Source organism: Chanodichthys erythropterus, chromosome 16, assembly GCF_024489055.1.
Source record: "Chanodichthys erythropterus isolate Z2021 chromosome 16, ASM2448905v1, whole genome shotgun sequence".
In the NCBI taxonomy this organism is placed as follows: domain Eukaryota; kingdom Metazoa; phylum Chordata; class Actinopteri; order Cypriniformes; family Xenocyprididae; genus Chanodichthys; species Chanodichthys erythropterus.
In genome coordinates this window covers 40,990,428-41,012,384 of record NC_090236.1, presented here as the reverse complement: position 1 = coordinate 41,012,384, position 21,957 = coordinate 40,990,428, and the positions used below count along the sequence as shown (strand labels likewise).

At 36.8% G+C, this 21,957-nt stretch overlaps 1 protein-coding gene across 2 annotated transcripts in view; it reads left to right on the top strand.

The window, feature by feature from the left end:
• uggt1 (UDP-glucose glycoprotein glucosyltransferase 1) overlaps positions 1-21,419 on the top strand; it is a 40,498-nt gene extending 19,079 nt beyond the window's left edge. Inside the window, exons 21-40 of one of the 2 annotated variants that reach the window (XM_067362655.1) lie at positions 282-376; positions 1,984-2,190; positions 2,334-2,465; positions 2,539-2,669; positions 4,708-4,803; positions 4,892-4,994; positions 5,784-5,863; positions 6,011-6,200; positions 8,944-9,102; positions 9,193-9,278; positions 9,383-9,467; positions 12,775-12,863; positions 12,954-13,058; positions 13,760-13,844; positions 14,060-14,242; positions 14,511-14,671; positions 18,238-18,352; positions 18,445-18,561; positions 18,661-18,826; positions 20,271-21,419. In XM_067362655.1, the coding sequence (XP_067218756.1) occupies positions 282-376; positions 1,984-2,190; positions 2,334-2,465; positions 2,539-2,669; positions 4,708-4,803; positions 4,892-4,994; positions 5,784-5,863; positions 6,011-6,200; positions 8,944-9,102; positions 9,193-9,278; positions 9,383-9,467; positions 12,775-12,863; positions 12,954-13,058; positions 13,760-13,844; positions 14,060-14,242; positions 14,511-14,671; positions 18,238-18,352; positions 18,445-18,561; positions 18,661-18,826; positions 20,271-20,296 (2,411 nt within the window). In that variant the 3' untranslated portion in view covers positions 20,297-21,419. Of the gene's footprint in view, positions 1-281; positions 377-1,983; positions 2,191-2,333; positions 2,466-2,538; positions 2,670-4,707; positions 4,804-4,891; positions 4,995-5,783; positions 5,864-6,010; positions 6,201-8,943; positions 9,103-9,192; positions 9,279-9,382; positions 9,468-12,774; positions 13,059-13,759; positions 13,845-14,059; positions 14,243-14,510; positions 14,672-18,237; positions 18,353-18,444; positions 18,562-18,660; positions 18,827-20,270 lie in introns of both variants that reach the window. The other variant, XM_067362654.1, reaches the window with a different exon arrangement.
• Positions 21,420-21,957: the final 538 nt, after the last annotated feature.

Here is a 21,957-nt window from a genome sequence, read left to right as displayed (position 1 = left end):
GTCACTGTGTGATGGATGAAAGAGAATCTCCTCCTATCCTGTGGCCCCCTGTAATATCTTTCTTTTACAGACATTTACAGGTTTATATCTGTGTTGAAATTGCCTGTCTGTCTTTGTGTGCCGCTTGGGCACTTCAGAAACACCTTTTCGATTGTTAAAGCGAGAGTCCTTTCAGTTCCTCACGTCATTTCCACTCACCTCTTTAGACTGCATGAGGAAACGGCATGCCTTGGCTGTGTAATTTCCTTTAGCTCATGTGTCTGCTCTTCACTGACTTGCAGATGATGGCATCATCCGTCCAGTGACTTTCTGGGTAGTAGGAGACTTTGACCAGCCCTCGGGACGCCAGCTGCTGTATGATGCGATACGTCACATGGTAGGCCAGTGTCACTGAGCCAGTTCACGTCAGTGTTAGCTGTACAGAAAAATACAGAAAAAATATTATGTTATAAAATAATGGTTTTCTATTTTAATATACTTTAAAATATAATTTATTTCTGTCATGCAAGTCATTACTCCAGTCTTCGGTGTCACATGATCCTTCAGAAATCATTCTAATATGATGATTTATTGTCAATGTTGGAAACAGTCGTGCTGCTTAATATTATTTTATAACCTGTGATACTTTTTTCAGGATTCTTTGATGAATAAATAGTAAAAAGAACAGCATTAATTTGAAATAGAAATATTTTCTAACAATATATACTATTGTTCAAAAGTTTGTGGTCAGAAATTTGTTTTTGTTTTGTTTTTTTATGAAAGATATTAATACTTTTATTCATCAAGGATGTGTTAAATTGATAAAAAGAGATAAAGATTTATTTTGTTAGAAAAGATTTATATCTTAAATACATGTATATCTTAAATAAATATCTTAAATGAATGAATAAATAATCATCATATTAGAATGATTTCTGAAGGATCATGTGACACTGAAGACTGGAGTAATGATGCTGAAAATTCAGCTTTGATCACAGAAATAAATTATATTTTAACTTATATTAAAATAGAAAACCATTATTTTAAATTGTAATAATATTTCACAATTTTAAAGATTTTTCTGTATTTTTGATCAAATAAATGCAGCCTTTATGTGACCTTTTTTTTAAAAAACATTAAAAATAGTCACATTTCCAATCTTTTGACCAGAACTGTATGTGTTTGCACAATAAGGTCATAACTTTTTGACTACTTTTCAAATAAAAGTTTTCCTGTATCCTGAATTAATCAATGTTTTTTGCAAAAGTTTAATGAAAAAGGCCATAATTCCTTTAAAAAGTTTTTAAAAAGTAACAAATAGGAACAACTAAAACTTTCTGGACTGTTGAGAACTTTCTGCAATTTTCTAGAACTCTTTTTCTAGAACAATCCAAATTTTTATATATATATATATATTAGGAAAATAGTGGAAATTCACACTGGACAGTTCAATTTATTCTTCCATAATTTTGTATATCAGTTTTTATACAAATTTAATTTGTGATTTATTTGAATATAATTTAAAATGTATTTAGTGGCACATTTCAGCACAAATATAATTTTATTTTAATTATTTTATTGTATTTTTGCTGCATTCACATTGTTAGGAATATTTTTTTCTTGGCATTTTCTTGGTGAATGTTCATTTTAGACATGCATATGTAAACTCAAGGATTGACATGTTTTGCTGAATAATTTTCATTAATCAATCAATTTCTTTTTGGATCTATTTTGTTTTGTATTACAGTTTTAATAATCAGTTTTAGTATTTCAGTTAATTGCCAAGGCAACATATATCATTGTTTTTTTATATCAATATTTATATATAGTTTTTTTCAGCTTTATTTCACTTAATTTTTCATTAGTGTTAGTAATCAGTAACAACACTGGATATGCCATTTATATAACTGCTCCATTTATGCAACTCTAACCTTTAAATATGTATCACAGAGTGGGAAAAACAAGTCTGAACTAACCATAATTTATTTTCTCTTTTATCTTTAGAAAACCAGTAATAATGTACGATTAGGAATGATCAATAATCCCAGCGGGAACGCCTCTAATGAGAACAGCCGGATTGCTCGAGCCATATGGTCAGCTATGCAGACCCAAACCTCCAACAACGCCAAAAACTTCATCACCAAAATGGCTAAAGAAGAGACGGCACAGGCTCTTTACGGAGGGAGTGACATTGCAGAGTTTGCTGTGGGGGTAAAATAAGCTCTGTTGTAATTGGTTTACAGTTGTGATGGATTATTTGCTCAGGGTTATTTCACTGTTGCTGCTGCGAATGTCACTTTTAAACTGCAGAATTTAATATAGAGCCAATCTAACAAGATCCTTCTGCACTACAGGGCATGGATGTTCCTCTGTTTAAGAGTGCATACGAGTCCCCTAATGTGAACTTCCTGTTGGCTCACTCTGCCTACTGCCAGGACGTCCTCAAGCTGAAGAAGGGCCAGAGAGCTGTGATCAGTAATGGAAGAGTAAGTTAGGTGATAGCAAGACTTATGATACTGTGAAATCTGCTCTTATTTAGCTTCCTGTTTTTCTCTGCAGATCATTGGTCCATTGGAAGAAGGGGAGGTCTTTAACCAGGATGATTTTTTGCTTCTGGAGAGCATTATCCTAAAGACCTCAGGGGAGCGTATCAAGGGCAAGATTCAGCAGCTGGGCATGGTAGAGGATAGGTATAGACCAATCCAGTTCATGTATTCATGTATAACCAATAGCAGAGCTCCATGTCAGAACGGTGGGAGGATTACGATGCATTACACATGTACTCTCTGCAGTAATTACTTCCTCTTAATGAAGTGTGTCGGTCTGCCCTGAAGACGGAGACGTAATAAACGTTGCGTTTTATGTGTATTTACTGGAAGAGCAGACTGAGTCGGTGACACCATGTTCATTATCCTCTCAGTAAACTTTTAGAGGGCTGATTATTGAAGTGTTGACTGTAATAGAGGAGGCGGAGATGGTCTTTATCAGCGCTTGAATCTGGGTCTCTGTGAGAGAGTTTGGTGGCGCTCTTGTGGACAATACCGGTTCGGATCTAGTTTCTTATCCTCTCTCTATTATGTGCGTCAATGAAAGTGACAAAAATAAATAACAATATAGCTGCGAGCAGCAATTATCAGGGTTCAAGCGCTTTAAGGCCTTTAAGCAAATGCATAAAAAGGTATTTTATTTAGCAAGCCTGTAACCATCTTGATTACAGATGGAAAAGACCATTTACAGGCAGTTTACTGAGGAAACATGTGACCCTGGAGCACAAAACCAGTCATAAGTCACATGGTTATGTTTGTAGCAATAGTCAACAATACATTGTATGGGTCAAAATTATGGATTTTTCTTTTATGCCAGAAATCATTAGGATATTAAGTAAAGATCATGTTCCATGAAGATATTTTGTAAATTTCCTACTGTAAATATATTAAAACTGTATTTGTGAGTGGATATGCATTGCTAAGGACTTCATTTGGACAACTTTAAAGGCCATTTTCTCAGTATTTTGATTTTTTTGCACCCTCAGATTCCAGATTTTCAAATAATTGTATCTCAACCAAATATTGTCCTATCCTAACAAACCATACATCAATGGAAAGATTATTAATTCAGAAAAATTGACACTTATGACTGGTTTTGTGGTCCAGGGTCACATATGTTTTAAAGCTTTTTAACAGTTATCAAGGTTGAACCAAAAACCTAGGACTAGTTAAATATTTAAAGAACGATTCGATTGACAGTGGCGATCCTAGAGGCAAAGTTGCTCAGAATGAAGAGATCTACCATTTGTTATGAATGTTGTTGGCTGTGTGCAAAAAAATCACACACAGGATGATTTCTTTCAAATTTATTCTCACCTCTAGCGCCGCGAATCAAACAGGCCCAGCAAGATTATTTCCGATCGGCCTCTGTTAACCTTGCCTCATAGCTGCTCAAACTTCATTGGCTGGCGGCGGCTGCATTTTTCGTGATACGTGAATGTCCTCATAGACAGTCGCAAAACCTTGGACAAAGACATCTCATGCCAGTTTTCAAGTCAGTCAGACAGACAGTTGCATAGCTATAGACGTTTTTGTGTTTGTTAATTTTTTTTCATTTATAGCACCACCAAGTGGCCAGTTGCCACATCCTTTTTCAAGCGACCACAGACCGAACCCGTACATATGTGTACCAATTTTGGTGAAATTATCTCATTCTGTTAAAGAGCGACAGCCGTTTTGGTGGCCCACTTCGAACGTTTTGGTGTTGAATCGATATTTGGACAGTCAGTCTCCAGAGATTCTCGCTGCACTGGTTTGGTTCCGATTGGGCCAAAAACCTACAACTAGTTTGCATAAGTAGGTTTTTCAAAAAATACAAAACTCCCATTGAATCCAAAACATATGTTTTGTCCGCGTCAGCCAAGGATTCCAGTGATATAAGACAGCCTGCAATGAGCGGTTTAGGAGTTATGAGCCGTTGCATACTTTTGACCGCTGTAGCGCCCCCGTCAGGCCGATCGGGACGAGCCTTGGTAATGTTGTAGACTGTGTAAGTACTACCATCCCTCAAAGTTTCAAGTCTATACGACTTACGGTGATCACTTTTAGGGGAGAGTGCTGATCCTTGCTCAGCAATTTGTTCATCGTTTCTGAATGTGACGACGTGGGAAAACACTTGCATTCATTCTTGTGTAGAGTAGATATTGGGCCTTAGCCTGAATGTGTGTGTGATGTGATTTAGAGCTAGCGATCTGGTGATGAAGGTGGACGCCCTGCTGTCCTCCCAGCCCAAAGGTGAGGCCCGGATTGAGCACACTTTTGCAGAAGACCGATACAGGTACGTCGCTTACATATTCTCGTGTTAGGACGTCTCTAAATCTGTAGAATTCATTTATCAACTTCTTCCTCTCCATTCCTTTTCACAGCGCTGTGAAGATCAGACCAAGGGAAGAGGAAGTGTACTTCGATGTTGTAGCTGTTGTGGATCCAGTGACCAGAGATGCTCAGAAACTGGCACCCCTCCTCCTGGTGAGAACGTCAGCACACCTTCACTTTAAAGGAGAGTTCACCCCAAAAATTTAAATTCTGTCATCAATTACTCACCCTGATGTTGTTCCAAACCTGTAAGACATTCGTTCATCTTCAGAACACAAATGAAGATATTTTAAATGAAGTCTGGGAGATTTCTGTCCCTCCATTGTGTTGTTACACTTTACAGCAGATCAAATACTTGTTTAATATTAGCCAAAAGACATTTAATTCAAATGTTCACTTGATATTTAATATCTGACCACTTCTTTATGATAGAAATGCTGCATCCACAGTAATTTCTTCAACAAAAATATGTGGACATCAAAACATGCACATTTAGAGTGAGGGTTTAAACTTTTATTTTGAAATCATGATGATCAGTTTGCATATTAAAACAAAACAAAAACATGATAGTAACTGACAGGATTTTCATTTTTGGGTGAAGCATCCCTTTAACATGAGTTACACAAGATGTAGAAGCAGATGGTTGAGTTCCCCAATGTACCTGCAGTGGATGGACTGGACCATGCTAACCAGCCCAAACTTGACCCCTGGGTTATGTTAGAGCCGTTATTATTTGACAGGAGTGTTAACCAAAGGATGATGGTCCAGGATCATGTCCTGCTTGTCTCATGTGTTGTGTATATACCTGCATTAGTCATCACAGGACACCTGGTCCCCCTCTGTGACATTTCACAGATACAGTCAGTCAGCAGCTGTCGGTGAGAGCCGGTTCATTTGGTTGTTTGTACCTTGACTCGTGTCACTTCCTGTTTGCCCACTCAGGTATTGAAGCAGCTGGTCAACGTCAACCTGCGAGTGTTCATGAACTGCCAGTCCAAGCTCTCTGACCTCCCACTGAAAAGGTTAGAGGAGAGAAATCTGTCTCTGACGACACACAGAGTCACCTTTAATTTACAAGATATAATTCACTCTGAAGCACTAAATAAATAATTAGCTGTTTTATGTTTGTTTTTGATAAAACTTCACCATGATTTGTTTTTCCTCCTCAGCTTTTATCGATACGTCTTGGAACCGGAGATTTCGTTCTTAACAGACAGCAGCTTTGCTCCTGGTCCGATGGCGAAGTTCTTGGATATGCCTCAGTCGCCGTTGTTTACGCTCAATCTGAACACTCCAGAGAGCTGGATGGTCGAGTCCGTCCACACACGCTACGATCTGGATAACATCTACCTCGAAGAGGTAACATTCCTCATCACTTGCATTAGCCGTTGATCCATACACCTAATTTGTATGGGCATTTTGGGATATTGCATAAAAAAATGCTGGATGTAAATGTTTTTTTTTTTTATCCGATAAGAAGACTTGCATAAAAACTATAATTAAGAGTTTGCACAATGAAGTCATATCCTCTTCTGCAGTGTTGGGCATGATACAACAAAGGGTATTCTAGTTTCATCAACCAATTGCCTGGATTTAAAGGATTAGTCCACTTTTAAATAAAATTTTCCTGATAATTTACTCACCCCCATGACATCCAAGATCAGACCTGCCAACATGTATGCGTTTTGCGTACCAAGTACGCATTTTGACCTCAAAGTACACTGGTACGATTTGTCACTCTATACTACGCAAAAACCCGGTGAGTCCTCTGTGCGCGCGTAGTACTCAAATCCAGCAAAAGAAAGAGTTTGACCAATCATATCGCTGGGTTCATTTCCCCAAATAGCAAGCGGGGATGATTGACAAATGCATACGGCCTATCAATAAAAAGAGACCGCAAATCGACAGCAACACAAAATCCCGCGCGATCCACTCTTGCAGTCTCAGTGACTGAATTCTCAGGCGAGGACAGCAGCAGTCACGGTACTTCTGACTCCTTGAGGTAAACGGGTATAAAATGCTCAAGTAATGTTGAACAACAAATCTAAATAAAATTGAAATTGCTATATGGCTTAGTGATTATGAAAGTGCTGTGATGTGTGACTGACTGACAAGAGCGAGTCTGGAGAAACAGGCCTTTATTTATTTATTCTCAGTGTTGAGAAACGTATAGCCTACATGTGTTGCGTTATTGTGTTAATACTAACTAAAGTACCTAATTATGTTACATAGCCTACTTATTTTGTATGAAAACTAGCACATTTAAAAGCACCGTTGTCTCAGTGCTGCGCGAGCTCTGTCTCATACACACAAACGCGCGCGAGCACAGAGAGGGAAGATCATTGTAAAATGAAAATTGCCGCGGTTTAAAATTTGTTCTTGCTTGTGTTATTTTTTTGTCAGAAAAATTTTTAATTATCCAACCGTGTTTTTAAGATTCGGTAAATGGCGGACTCTTTAGTTAACACAACCCCTCGTTATATAACTAACTTCTTTATATTCTTGAATACTCGATTCGTTTTGCACGTATGGGTCCTGTCTATTCACTGTTTACTGTTTTCTTTAAATATGTTTGTATTGGCTAACCTTTAATCAGCGAATGTTTGTCTTGTTCAAATACAGCATGTTACAAATAGATAACTTTTTTTCTGTTGGATTTAGTATATCCAATATTATTCCAATATCCAAATATTTTAGCATATTTGGATATTGGAATAATAAATTAAGTATTTTAAATGAATCACATGTTAACTCAATGTTTACTCTTTTCTAAGGGTTTCTTAATTTTAGACTGATTTTCATTACAAAACCTGTGTAAAGGACTCGACTGTCAGGTTAGTTAAAAATAGAGCCTACTTGAAATTGCAAACAAAAATTTTTAGTCCATATTAAATATGTGAATGTGATTCACTTGTGGTTGTCAGTTTGTATAAGCACACATTATGCAATGCAATATTAATCATGAATAAAAAAAATGCTTTTGAGCAGGTGTAGTGAAATTTTTAATTGTGTCAAATTATACAACTTTAACAGTCAAAATTAGATTAACGAAGAAGGGTGTGTGTTTGTGCTTTGTGTATTGTATTCTCAAAAAAAAAAAAAAAAAAAAACCCGTGTCCTGTCCCGTCACACTGGTACTCGAAAAAATTTTCCAAGGTTGGCAGGTCTGCAAGATGTTCATGTCTTTCTACTTACGGAAAAAAACGAAACTGGCGCCGCGTTCGTTCCATAAGTAGAATAGGGAAGGCGTAGGACATACAGCGTAAGCTTTTTGAAGAATACGAAAAGCGGAAGCACGCGCAAGGCGATAATTTGTTTATATAAAGCATATACAGTTGTATTTTTTCCGAAAATGACTGATCGTTTCACTAGATAAGACCCTTATTCCTCGTCTGGTATCGTTTAAAGCCCTTTGAAGCTGCACTGAAACTGACATTTTGACCTTCAGCTGTTTGGCGGCCATTGAAGTCCACTAGATGGAGAAAAATCCTGGAATGTTTTCCTCAAAAACCATCGTTTCTTTTCGACTGAAGAAAGAAAGACATGAACATCTTGGATGACATGGAGGAGAGTAAATTATCAGGAAATGTTTATTTAAAAGTGAACTAATCCTTTAATAAATAAGAAGCAAATATAGCAGACAATATAATAATGACATGGTGGCGCCGGCGCGATCACTTGCGTGTGAACTGGAGCGCGTCTAAATGAACCGAAACTTGCATGCTCTGAAAGACACACACTGAGCATCGTACATTATTATGGGTTTAAAATTATATTTGAGTATGACTAACCCGTACCATTTCTTTACAATAAAACGCTTTGCAGGTCATAATCTCTAGTCACACACAAATCATCATCAGTTAGCATGCGTCCCACCCCAACACACACACCAGAGAAAAAACTTTGCAGGTCCTATGGCTGAGAGAGAGCATACTCGGATGAAAACCGCTTCAGGCAGCTCAACTATAGTAATGCCGCATTTTATTGTCAGTAGTGGTAACGGCGTTGTAACGGGGGAAAAGTAATTTGTTTGATTACTCGTTACTGGAAAAAGTAACGCTGTTTATAACGCCATTATTCCCATCACTGCTCTTCTGTGCAGGTTGACGGTGTCGTGGCCGCTGAGTACGAGTTGGAATATTTATTACTGGAGGGTCATTGTTTTGACGTAACGACAGGTCAGCCGCCCCGCGGGCTGCAGTTCACTCTGGGCACTGCGTCTGACCCCGTCAGAGTCGACACCATCGTCATGGCCAACCTGGTGAGTGCACGTCACACGCATCTGGGAAAAATAATTGCCTCGATAAGTGTCTCAGAAGTCACTTTCCCTTTCTGTGATCGTCTGTAACAGGGTTATTTCCAGCTGAAAGCAAACCCAGGAGCCTGGATGCTCAGACTGCGGAAAGGCAGGTCGGATGATATCTACAAAATCTACAGGTACCCTATTATTATGGCACACATGTCACATGTCTGTCTTTCTGAATGTACTTCTGTCTCTTCACTTGATTGGTCGGTTCACTATTTTAATTCCCCTGTCGCAGTCACGATGGCACGGACTCTCCCGCCGAAGCTGATGATTTAATCGTCGTCCTCAACAGCTTCAAGAGCAAGATCATTAAAGTGAAAGTAAGTAATGTGTGTCTGGATCAGGTGTCGGGGTGAGGTCACAAGTCTGAGGGTATTAGCGGAGATGAATGTTCTTGGGCGGCTGTGATATATTCCTTCCTCTTCTGCTGGACTGGAGAGATGGAGAGCGAGAGTGTCTTCACGTTTCCAGTATATGCTCTAATATCTGACAGGCTGTCACATGTCAGCAGGTGTGTGGGCGAGTGTCCGATGTGAGGTGTGCTGCTTCCCGTGGGGCTGTGGGTGGATTAAGAATGAGTGTGTGTTTATATATATCTGAATTTTTGACACGTTGTGGCTTTAAGTATACAGCATGGGCCATTGGGAATGTGTTTCTTTATGCAGCAGTGCTTGTCTCAGGGTTTGGATTATTGGTTTCTCATCAAAAGTTGGCAGTCAAAATTAACCTCACTTGCCAGTTTCCGTGTGTTTCCGCCACTAAATAAAGAAAATAAAAAAGGTGACTGCGACTTTATAACTATCTCACAATTCTGACTTTATCTCGCAATTCAGACTTTATATCACACATTTCAGACTTTATATCTCACAATTCTGACTTTATCTCGCAATTCAGACTTTATATCACACATTTCAGACTTTATATCTCACAATTCTGACTTTATCTCGCAATTCAGACTTTATATCACACATTTCAGACTTTATATCTCACAATTCTGACTTTATCTCGCAATTCAGACTTTATATCACACATTTCAGACTTTATATCTCACAATTCTGACTTTATATCTCGCAATTCTGACTTTATATCTCACAATTCTAACTTTATATCACACAATTCTGACTTTATATCACACAATTCTGACTTTATATCACACAATTCATACTTTATATCTCACAATTCTAACTTTATATCTCGCAATTCAGACTTTATATCACACATTTCAGACTTTATATCTCACAATTCTGACTTTATATCTCACAATTCTGACTTTATATCTCACAATTCTAACTTTATATCTCGCAATTCAGACTTTATATCTCACAATTCTGACTTTATATCTCACAATTCTGACTTTATATCTCACAATTCTGACTTTATATCTCACAATTCTGACTTTATATCACACAATTCTGACTTTATATCACACAATTCTGACTTTATATCTCACAATTCTGACTTTATATCACACAATTCTGACTTTATATCACACAATTCTGACTTTATATCACACAATTCAGACTTTATATCTCACAATTCTGACTTTATATCACACAATTCAGACTTTATATCACACAATTCAGACTTTATATCTCACAATTCTGACTTTATATCACACAATTCTGACTTTATATCACACAATTCTGACTTTATATCACACAATTCTGACTTTATATCACACAATTCAGACTTTATATCTCACAATTCTGACTTTATATCTCACAATTCTGACTTTATATCACACAATTCTGACTTTATATCACACAATTCTGACTTTATATCACACAATTCTGACTTTATATCTCACAATTCTAACTTTATATCTCGCAATTCAGACTTTATATCACACATTTCAGACTTTATATCTCACAATTCTGACTTTATATCTCACAATTCATACTTTATATCTCACAATTCTAACTTTATATCTCGCAATTCAGACTTTATATCTCACAATTCTGACTTTATATCTCACAATTCTGACTTTATATCTCACAATTCTGACTTTATATCTCACAATTCTGACTTTATATCACACAATTCTGACTTTATATCACACAATTCTGACTTTATATCTCACAATTCAGACTTTATATCTCACAATTCTGACTTTATATCACACAATTCTGACTTTATATCACACAATTCTGACTTTATATCACACAATTCTGACTTTATATCTCACAATTCTAACTTTATATCTCGCAATTCAGACTTTATATCTCACAATTCTGACTTTATATCTCACAATTCTGACTTTATATCTCACAATTCTGACTTTATATCTCACAATTCTGACTTTATATCTCACAATTCTGACTTTATATCACACAATTCTGACTTTATATCACACAATTCAGACTTTATATCTCACAATTCAGACTTTATATCTCACAATTCTGACTTTATATCACACAATTCTGACTTTATATCTCACAATTCTGACTATATCTCACAATTCAGACTTTATATCACACAATTCTGACTTTATATCACACAATTCTGACTTTATATCTCACAATTCTAACTTTATATCTCACAATTCTGACTTTATATCTCACAATTCTGACTTTATATCTCACAATTCTGACTTTATATCTCACAATTCTGACTTTATATCTCACAATTCTGACTATATCTCGCAATTCAGACTTTATATCACACAATTCTGACTTTATATCTCACAATTCAGACTTTATATCTCGCAATTCTGACTTTATATCACACAATTCTGACTTTATATCACACAATTCTGACTTTATATCACACAATTCTGACTTTATATCACACAATTCTGACTTTATATCACACAATTCTGACTTTATATCTCACAATTCTGACTTTATATCACACAATTCTGACTTTATAACTCGCAATTCAGACTTTATATCACGCAATTCTGACTTTATATCACACAATTCTGACTTTATATCTCACAATTCAGACTTTATATCACACAATTCTGACTTTATAACTCGCAATTCAGACTTTATATCACACAATTCTGACTTTATATCACACAATTCTGACTTTATAACTCGCAATTCTGACTTTATATCACAATTCTGACTTTACATTCCTCCAGTGTCACATGATTCTTCAGGAAAAAAACAAATCTAAATATTATCATATATTATGTTTGTGCTTCTTAATATATTTGTGGAAAACATGATACATTTTGTCAAGACTTGATGAATAGAATTAACAGTGTTTATTTGAAATAGAAATCATTCTAAATGTTTTTACTGTTACTTTATGTTCATTTAAAGCATTCTGGCTGAATGTAAAAATGTAACTTCTTTCAAAAAGTGTAGGCGAATCACCAACTTTTTTTTAAGTGGGTGGTTTGCATATTTTTAATTCATTCTTGCTAGCAAGGAAGTCGTTCTTACATTTATTTTCTTAACATTATTTTGTTATTCTTCCATTGCATTTAAACCATGCATTATTATGCAATTCCAAGCTAGCTAGTAACTCCAATTGTTTTTACTCATTATTTTTTTTCAGCAGTCCGCCTGTCTGTGAATGAAGAATTACCATATTAATCTCAAACCAGCATGCGTGCGCTCAGCATTAGTGCGATGGGATTTAATGCATATATTCTGTTGCCCTATATCATGTTCGCAGGTGCAGAAAAAGCCTGATATGATGAACGAGGAGCTTCTCAGTGATGGTACCCATGAGGACGACTCTGGATTCTGGACATCTCTAACCAGGTACACGAACCCACCAGCTCTCTTCAGCTCTACTTCAGCACTCATTTACAATATTTGTCAACTCAATGGTTCTTTCTTTCTCTCTTTCAGAGGATTTACTGGTGCTTCAAAGCCAGAAGAGCCCAAACAGGAGAAAGACGACGTCATCAACATTTTCTCCGTGGCTTCCGGTCACTTGTACGAGAGGTTCCTCAGGTAACACAGATGCTTTTCACTAGGATTTTGTAAAGCAAAAATATATATTTTTTTTTTTACCCCAATGTGAAATTAAGGTATTCTGCTTGAATATTCAAGAGATGCAAATGACAATTATCCCACATTTACTCACCCTCAAGCCATCCAAGGTGTCTTCTTACAGACAATCACAATCAGAGTTATATTAAAAATATTCTGGCTCTGAGTAAAGTCTCTCAGGGCTGCCGTTGTTTGCATCGACAAAAAACAATGTTGGCGTAAAGCCCTGTTCATGTTCTCAAGTGGATCCTGACATTTCTGCTGTGACAAATATATGACTTTAAAAATCATTCTTAAACAATGATATCTTATTGCTACAGCTTTGACATGTAATACAGACAAGTCCTCTTGTGTATATCCTTATGTGATGCTGAAAATGACACCCATACATCTTCTAATTTCACATATTAAGAAAATGCAATAACTTTGCATGACCGCCTGGCTTGGGTCACATCTTGACTTTTTGTGACATTTTCCTTATATAAAGTTGTTGTTTTTTTGAGGAAATAGGCCTGATTTGAAATGCTGATCTCTAGACTTGCCGTATCTTATTAGCGGCAGTGTTATTGGTTGTGTAATGCAGCTCAGTTTAGAAGGTCATTCTCATAACTCTTCTGTGGCCGTTCACTGTGTTGACCTTTGACCTCTCTCTGCCTCTGCAGGATAATGATGCTGTCTGTGCTCAAACACACCAAGACACCCGTCAAGTTCTGGTTCCTCAAAAACTACCTGTCTCCAACTTTTAAGGTACTGGGTTCAAGATTTAAATCTGTCACTTTCAATCTATTAAATACATCCTTGCTGAATTAAAGTGCTAATTTCTTTTTAAAAATATGTTTTACAGCTGGTATTAAGATGCATTTTGGTTGTATTTAGCGTCGTTCACTTGTGATCCGATCAACCAAAACGCATCTTAACAGCAGGGCCTTACTGACTACAAACTTTTGAACGGTCTCTTACAGGAGTTTATTCCATATATGGCAGAGAAGTATGGTTTCCAGTACGAGCTGGTGCAGTATAAATGGCCACGATGGCTTCACCAGCAGACAGAAAAGCAAAGGATCATCTGGGGATATAAGATCCTGTTTCTCGATGTGCTCTTCCCCCTGGCTGTGGATAAGTTCCTCTTTGTAGATGCGGATCAGGTACAGAAACAGAGCAATGCATTATTTAATAGATTATTTTCGCACGTTTATGTACAGAAAGATCACTCATTTACAGTCACAGCAGTTGTAATCCAGAGTGAGAGCATCATGCACTTTACTCATCGGATGATGCACTGCTGCCACCTTTGGGTGAAGAAAAATACAGTTGGAGTTTAAATATAAACAATAAATAAAATTATTATAATATTTCATTTCGTGTGTGAAATGCAGGTTTAAAAAATTACTCAAAAATCAATGTGTCCTACAGATAGTTCGCACCGACCTGAAGGAGCTGCGGGACTTTGATCTGGAGGGGGCGCCGTACGGTTACACGCCTTTCTGTGAGAGCCGAAGAGAGATGGACGGATACCGTTTCTGGAAGTCCGGCTACTGGGCCAGTCACTTGGCAGGACGTAAATACCACATCAGGTAAGAAGGGTGTTTTCATCTACTGCAATTTTAAATGATGATATATATCAAACAGAATCATTTTGGGAGTTTAAAATGGCTCATGATTAGTGTTGTCAAAAGTACTGATATTTAAAAAATGTGACGATACCAGCATTTCCACCTAGTATTTTGAGTAGGTCGTTCCGATTCCGGAAATACCACCGATACCAAAAAAAATTCTGGCATTGTATCGGCGAGTAATTTAACTCATGTACCGATCCGATACCATTTTCTTAAACAATATCTAGTTGTGCCCGCTATCTTTGCTTAACGCAGCAAATCGGAAATCAGTTCTTCTCAGAATGCAAACACAGGAAGTTGTGCTGTGTTGCCATAAGCAACCACTGTTTAGAGCAGCGAAGAAGTGAAAAACAGGGTTATTTATTAGAAATAAAACTAAATAAGATGTTAAACGAATAAATTTAAAGTGAATCTGAAGCCTACCTCTCTCATTCGGCACTGTTTCCTTTTTGAGACGAATACTAAACTATTAGACTATTTATTATGTAAGCTTTGTACTTCACTCGCATTATCGACATCATTCTTCACATAACCGCACAGTCAGGCGGTGGTCACAGGACGGCAGATTGTATTACAGAATTGAATTGAGCAGTGTCAAGTTTTATATGTTTGGTTGATTGTATTTAATTTTAATATTTAACAGCTGCGATATCAAGTAAGCATTGCAAGAATTTGTGTGCATGCGCATGAGGCGCCGGCGCGACCACTGGAACGTTTTTTCCTAAACTGTACTTTGTAATTTATGGTTTATGGTCGTAATTTAAAAGCCAGACATAATTCATACATTTACAAAAGACATTTAAATAACGAAAACAAGCAGAATGTCTGTTTCCTTTCCTAGATCGCTGGAGTGCACCACAATGAACCACTTTCGATTTGTTAATATGTAGACCTAATTATATGGTGAAATATTTTGCGTAGCCTATAGGCCTAAATATTCCCTTTTGTTGTATATGTGTTATGTTAGCCTATAGTTTTATTCTGAACCGCTGCGTGTGCGAGATGTGGCTGTGTGAACTCATGTTCTACATATCCTATCATTTTCGCTGGTTTCAAAACGCACAACAAGCTGCATATTAGCCTACTTGACATTCATTTTTACTCAAATGTAGGCCTAATGGTGACGTATATCATCGGAAAAACTAATGCCAGGGCATTGCCATTGTAATTTACCTAACCTATGATGACATGACAGCTGAGCCTGAATCTGATTCAGTTTCCGTTTCTGGTCACGTTCCGGTCAAAATTTCGCTCGTTTCCGGTTTTCGTTTTCGTTCCTTGAACCGGTTCAGAGCCCTGCACCCTGGTATTGGATCAGTACTCGGTATCGACTGATACCCTGAGCTCAGGTATCGGAATCGGTATCGGGAATGGAAAAGGGGTATCGGAACATCTCTAATTTTGAGCGATGTTGAGTGGATTTTTAACCACCTCTGATTGGCCATTGAGTTCATATACTCAACAGATACACAGCAAAATCTCCAGAGTTAAATCAGCACTGCTCAGAGTACATATGGTCCCTCTCTGAATAGTGTTAACCCTCTGGAGTCTGAGGCTGATTTGGGGCCTGGAGAAGTTTTGACATGCCCTGACATTTGTGCTTTTTTCATTTTTAGTATATTAAATCTGTGTTCACAAGACTTCTGGGTATTGGAGGTTGTAGACTAGTTTTTGCTTCAGAATTATGTAAAAATTATGCTGCCTACTCCTTCATATAAAACAATATATTGATTTAGTTTTTGTAAGTCACTTTTTGTCAAGAAACACAGTATGTGTGGAGGTGTGAATCTGCATGAATAATGGGCCATTTAGACCTGAGAAGACAAAAGAATCGCATAATAATGACCTGAAACGACTTGCATATTAATGAGGCCTTTCAGTCAGGTAGGCTTTGAAAAAACCCTCTGTAATCATGTCTCAGCTCAATTTAAAATAATGTTATTCTATTATATTCTTAAAAATATAATGTATTTCTGTGATGCAAAGTGTCTGAACAATTATGTTACCTCTATGGCATTTCATATAGGCTTTTAGCTTAAAAGCATGCACATTTGGAGAAATATTGATGGATTCTTATATGTTTATGTCAAATTTCTATACAGAGGAGTAATATTTATTCTATATTTATTCTATATATCATCACTATGAGTGCTGGATACAATTCATACTTGCAGCCGGAGGGTGCTCTCTGTACACCTTTAGGCCACAAATCCATATAAAGAAGAAGAAGAACCAGGAACTAACTGCATTTCTTCTAGAGATCGCTAACCATGGCTTTACCATCCAAATAAACACTTTTCAAGACAAATACATGATTGAGACGATGTATGCATGTATTGCCTCTGAATTTGCGTCTGAATAGCGCTGGCTCCGTGGGCGTGGCCGCATTAGCGGATAATGAGCTGAATCACTGACTTCTGACATGGCTCTCTTTTCATACAGATTACATAAACACAGAATGTTTGTTTTCGATCTGACTTATGCGATTTAAAACCTGACATTTCAACGTTTCTTTAGACGTAAGTGTCATTTTTTTTGTCATTAGTATTCATAAGTTACAGTTCATTTTCTGAGAACTATCAAATTGGACTTTCATGTTAGTGAAAACAACTTTCACGCATCATGTTAGCTTTCTTTATTTTACAAAAAACACAACATTCTGTTTTTACTCTGAGTGTACACAAATGAAAGAAGATATTCAACAGATGAAAATGGTGTATAACTCTTAATTGTATGTGCAACATTAACGGAGTATTTTGAGTCTCTTTCACACTGGTAAGAAAAAAACGCGGTGGTATCGCCGGCGATACCGTCAGACCTCAGAGTGTTAAAGTAACACTGAAGCAGAGTTAAGGTTAAGGAAATAATTAAACAATTCATTAAGTGATTATTGTGCATTAGTGATGAACACCTGCTGTTAACAAGCAGAATCACTGAAGAAAAGAGAAACACAAGAACTACAACTGACTTCAGTCATAGTCTTAGATGAAATCAACTGAAGATAAAATGCATTATGTGTCTCAAGATCTCAGCAGAGGAGGATTGTCTTTTCTTCAGTGATTCTGCTTGTTAACAGCAGGTGTTCATCACTAATGCTCATTCATCGCTTAATTAATTGCTTAATTATCTCATTAACTTTAACTCTGCTTCAGTGTTACTGTAACACTGTTTAGAGAGGGACCATATGTACTCTGAGCAGAGTTGATTTAACTCTGGGGATTTTGCTGTGTATGTCTCTGATTGAGTTCACGTGCTCAACACACGCGACTGCATGGTCATGAGACTATGTTAGCGCTGCAGTTCACTCCAACTCACCCTGGATATTATTTAAAAATCTCCTTTTGTAGTCTGAATAAGAAAGAAGAGCAAACAGAACAACACCAGTGTAAATAAATGATGCATTAATGGTCATTTTAGGGTGAACTATGCCTTTATTTGTTTGAAGTTGCTTTGAGGCGATCTATTTTGTATAAAGCGCTATATAAACTAATGTGACATGGTTTGTGTGTGTGTGTGCTCCACAGTGCTCTATATGTGGTGGATCTGAAGAAGTTCAGGAAGATCGCAGCTGGAGACCGACTGAGAGGCCAGTACCAGGGTCTGAGTCAAGACCCCAACAGCCTGTCCAACCTGGACCAGGTGGGCGTTCGTTCTTCAGCTCTTGTCCTCCATCAGTTCCCACACAGAACAGGCTTCATCACTGTGATTGATTGTTTGTTTCCCTCTCTCAGGATCTGCCCAACAACATGATCCACCAGGTGCCAATCAAGTCACTTCCTCAGGAGTGGCTCTGGTGTGAGACCTGGTGTGATGATGCTTCTAAAAAGAAAGCCAAGACTATAGATTTGGTAGGTCCATTGCTTTCTGCACAACCAAAACTCATGTTTTCAGGGTTTTCTTGTCATGTTTGTGGACATTAATTGACACTTTGCATTTGTCTGTCATAGTGCAACAACCCGCAGACAAAAGAGCCGAAGCTGCAGGCGGCTGTGCGTATCGTAGCCGAGTGGAGCGACTATGACCAGGAGCTAAAGAGAATCTACAACAACTTCCTGGGAGAGAAAGGGAGAAGCGCCCCAGACCCAGATCCGACAACAGAAACAAAACACCCAGGTGAGACTGATCTGTCCTCTTCCTTTAGTGTCTCGTGGACATCACTGACATGTTGTAATCTGTGAATGGCACTTTCCACGATTATTGTGCATAATAAGAATTTAAATTCTTAATAATATTGTTCATCAACTTCATTAAAATTAATTATACTGTACTTTTTTTGCAACCCTGCATGTCTTATAAAATAAATAAAATATGTAGAATGTAAACATTGTATTTATTCGACATTTAAGGGTCCACATTGTGTTATTTCTCTGGTTTCACAATTAAAAAGTAATGTTGCTTTTGTTTTGATGGGGGAAATCATGTAGGGTCGTCAAACAATTAATCGCATACAAAATAAAAGTTTGAGTGTGCATAATATATGTGGGTGTACTGTGTGTAATTAATATGTATATATAAATACAAACACATTCATCTATATATTTGAGAAATATTTACAAGTATATGTATTTATTTATATAATTATTATATAAATATTTTGTACATAAATAACATATTTCTCTTAAATATATACATTAATTTGTGTGTATTTATATATACATATTAATTACACACATTACTCACACATGTATTATGCAAACCTTTATTTTGTATGCGATTATTCGCGATTAATTGTTTGACGGCCCTAAAATTAAAATGACTTAACTCAACATTTCAGTAATTCAATTCAGTTTTTCTTTACAATGAATATCTATTCAACATACATAAAACTTGACATTATTTTATATATATAAATAAAATATAAATCCATCTTTCTCTCTTAATTTTGCTCTAATGTATGTTTTCTTTCTCTCTTTTATTGTATTTATATGTTTCTGTGAAGCACTTTGAGATGTAACTTTTAAAGGCGCTATATAAAATAAAGTTTATTATCATTATACACTATTGTTTAAAAATTTGGAGTCTGTAAGATCTTTTTAATGTGTTTTGAAAGAAGTTGCATTTATTTTATATAGAAATACAGTAAAACTTTGAAATATTATTACAATTTTAAATAACTGTTTTCTATGTGAATTTATAGGAAGCTGTAATGATCAAAGCTGAATTTCAGTGTCACATGATCCTTCAGAAATCATTCTAATATGCTGATTTGCTCCTAAAGAAACACTGTTGATTTGTTGTACTGTTTAATATTTTGTGGAAACGTAGGAAGTTCAAAAGAACAGCATGTATTTGACAGACGTAGATGTTTTTACTGTCACTTTTGATCAATTTTAATGCGTTCATGATAAATAAAAGTATTCATTTCTTTCAAAAAAACAAAAGCAAATCTCACTGACTCCAAACTTTTGAATGGTAGTGCATAAATATTAAGTTTATCTAACATATCTCTTTATAAATGTAACATAACAACAACACTCAGCCTCATCGTGGAAAGTGCCAAATCCTTCCTTTAATTATCTGCTTAATTTGCGCCTGTTTCTGCTCTTCTTCCTGTCAGGTGGTGACGCACGCATAGAGCTTTGAGCTGACGCTCTGCGACCGAAGGAGAGGGGACTCTGTTCAAAGAGTCGTCTTTTCTTCACCCTTTTTAAACCAAGCCTATCCTCCAGGAATGGGTTGACATTCGTACTGAACTTGACTTGAACAGAATTAATGCAAAATCCTTTCTTTTGTACCTGAGCGGTTGTGGGGGTTCTGGGTAAACGACGTCTCCTCTTTCCAGGCACTTTTGATGTTTAACCCCCTACAACCATCCTGCGTTTGCCATAAACAACACCAGTTCCACTCGAGCAAACCTTCCATAGGGAGTAACTCAAGTGCATGTGCGCAGTTTTGATAAACGTCCCTCTCGGCTGTAGGATCGGGCACTGACTCGCTCTCATGAAGAGGATTGTGAAATCCTGAAACATGAGATGCAGACCGTCGGTGACAAAGTCATTATAGTCAGACTTGGAAGCACAGTTGAGTTAGTGTCATCTGTTGATTCTGGTGTTTCCGTAATGTTTAAATCGCATCACTCCTCATCAGAAGAGCTTTTAACTCAGGAACAAGCTATTCGCTCGACTTAAGCACAGCTGAAGATTTTTCTGTTCTGCAGAAGATAAGTCTCTGATAAAGCTCCAGTAGTGTTGTGACAGTCTAATGTCGGTTCATGCTTTCTTCACATTAAAATGATTCATAATGACATTCAGTTAATGGAAACTGGTTCTTTTAGCCCTACAGGATTAAATTGATGTTTTTAGGGGATTTGGAGGGGGCAAAGAAACACCAGGTGATAATCACAGGTTGTTCGTTTTCTTTTACAATCACTGGATTTCCATTTCTGTGCTGACGCTCTTGTAGGGTTGAGAATGACCACTAGCTTCATACATTTGATCATAATCCGAGGGCTGGGATTTTGTTTTTCTGCATTTGAGTAATATAGATGTGTTCAGACTTTTTCATCTCTGGTTATCGCCTGGAAATGGCCAGCAGATCTCAGAGTCTGTCTTATTTTAAAGCTTGTACAGTGCCTTGGTTCTGTTTGAGAGGTGCATACAGTGTCTTGTGGTTTATCTGCTGATCTTTTACTGATTCAAAACTATGATCCTTTGGAATTACTGTAAGATTAATTGTGGGATGACAATGTTTTCTAATAAAAGATGTACCAAATGGAAGCGTTCATTTTTTACAGCCTGGTGCTAATAATTCAAATATTCAATTGTTATTATTTACAGTTTTTTCTTTCTACTTTTGAGCTCTAAAAATCCACTCATTGCAATGCATCATTCTACCACATGATGGCAGCACAATCCAGTAGTAAAACTATAGCCATAATGCAGAGAGAGAGAGAGATTTGATTATTATTATTATTTCCTTGGTTTTAGCTGCTCTGCCTCTGGCATTTAAAGGTATAGTTCACCCAAAATTTTTGTCATTTTCTCAGCCTCATGTTGTTCTAAACCTGTATGCATTTCTTTCTTCTGTTGAACACAAAAGCAGATATGTTTCTAGTCCCCTTTGACTTCCATAGTATTTTTATTTCTCTACTATGACTCAATGGGGAGCAGAAACTAGCTGTTCTTCTGTTTTGTTCAACAGATGAGAGAAATTCATACAGGTTTCGAATGACTTGAGGCTCAGTAAATAATTAAACATCCCCTAGTTTCATAAAACTTCTATAAAATTTAAGCACAAGCAACCAT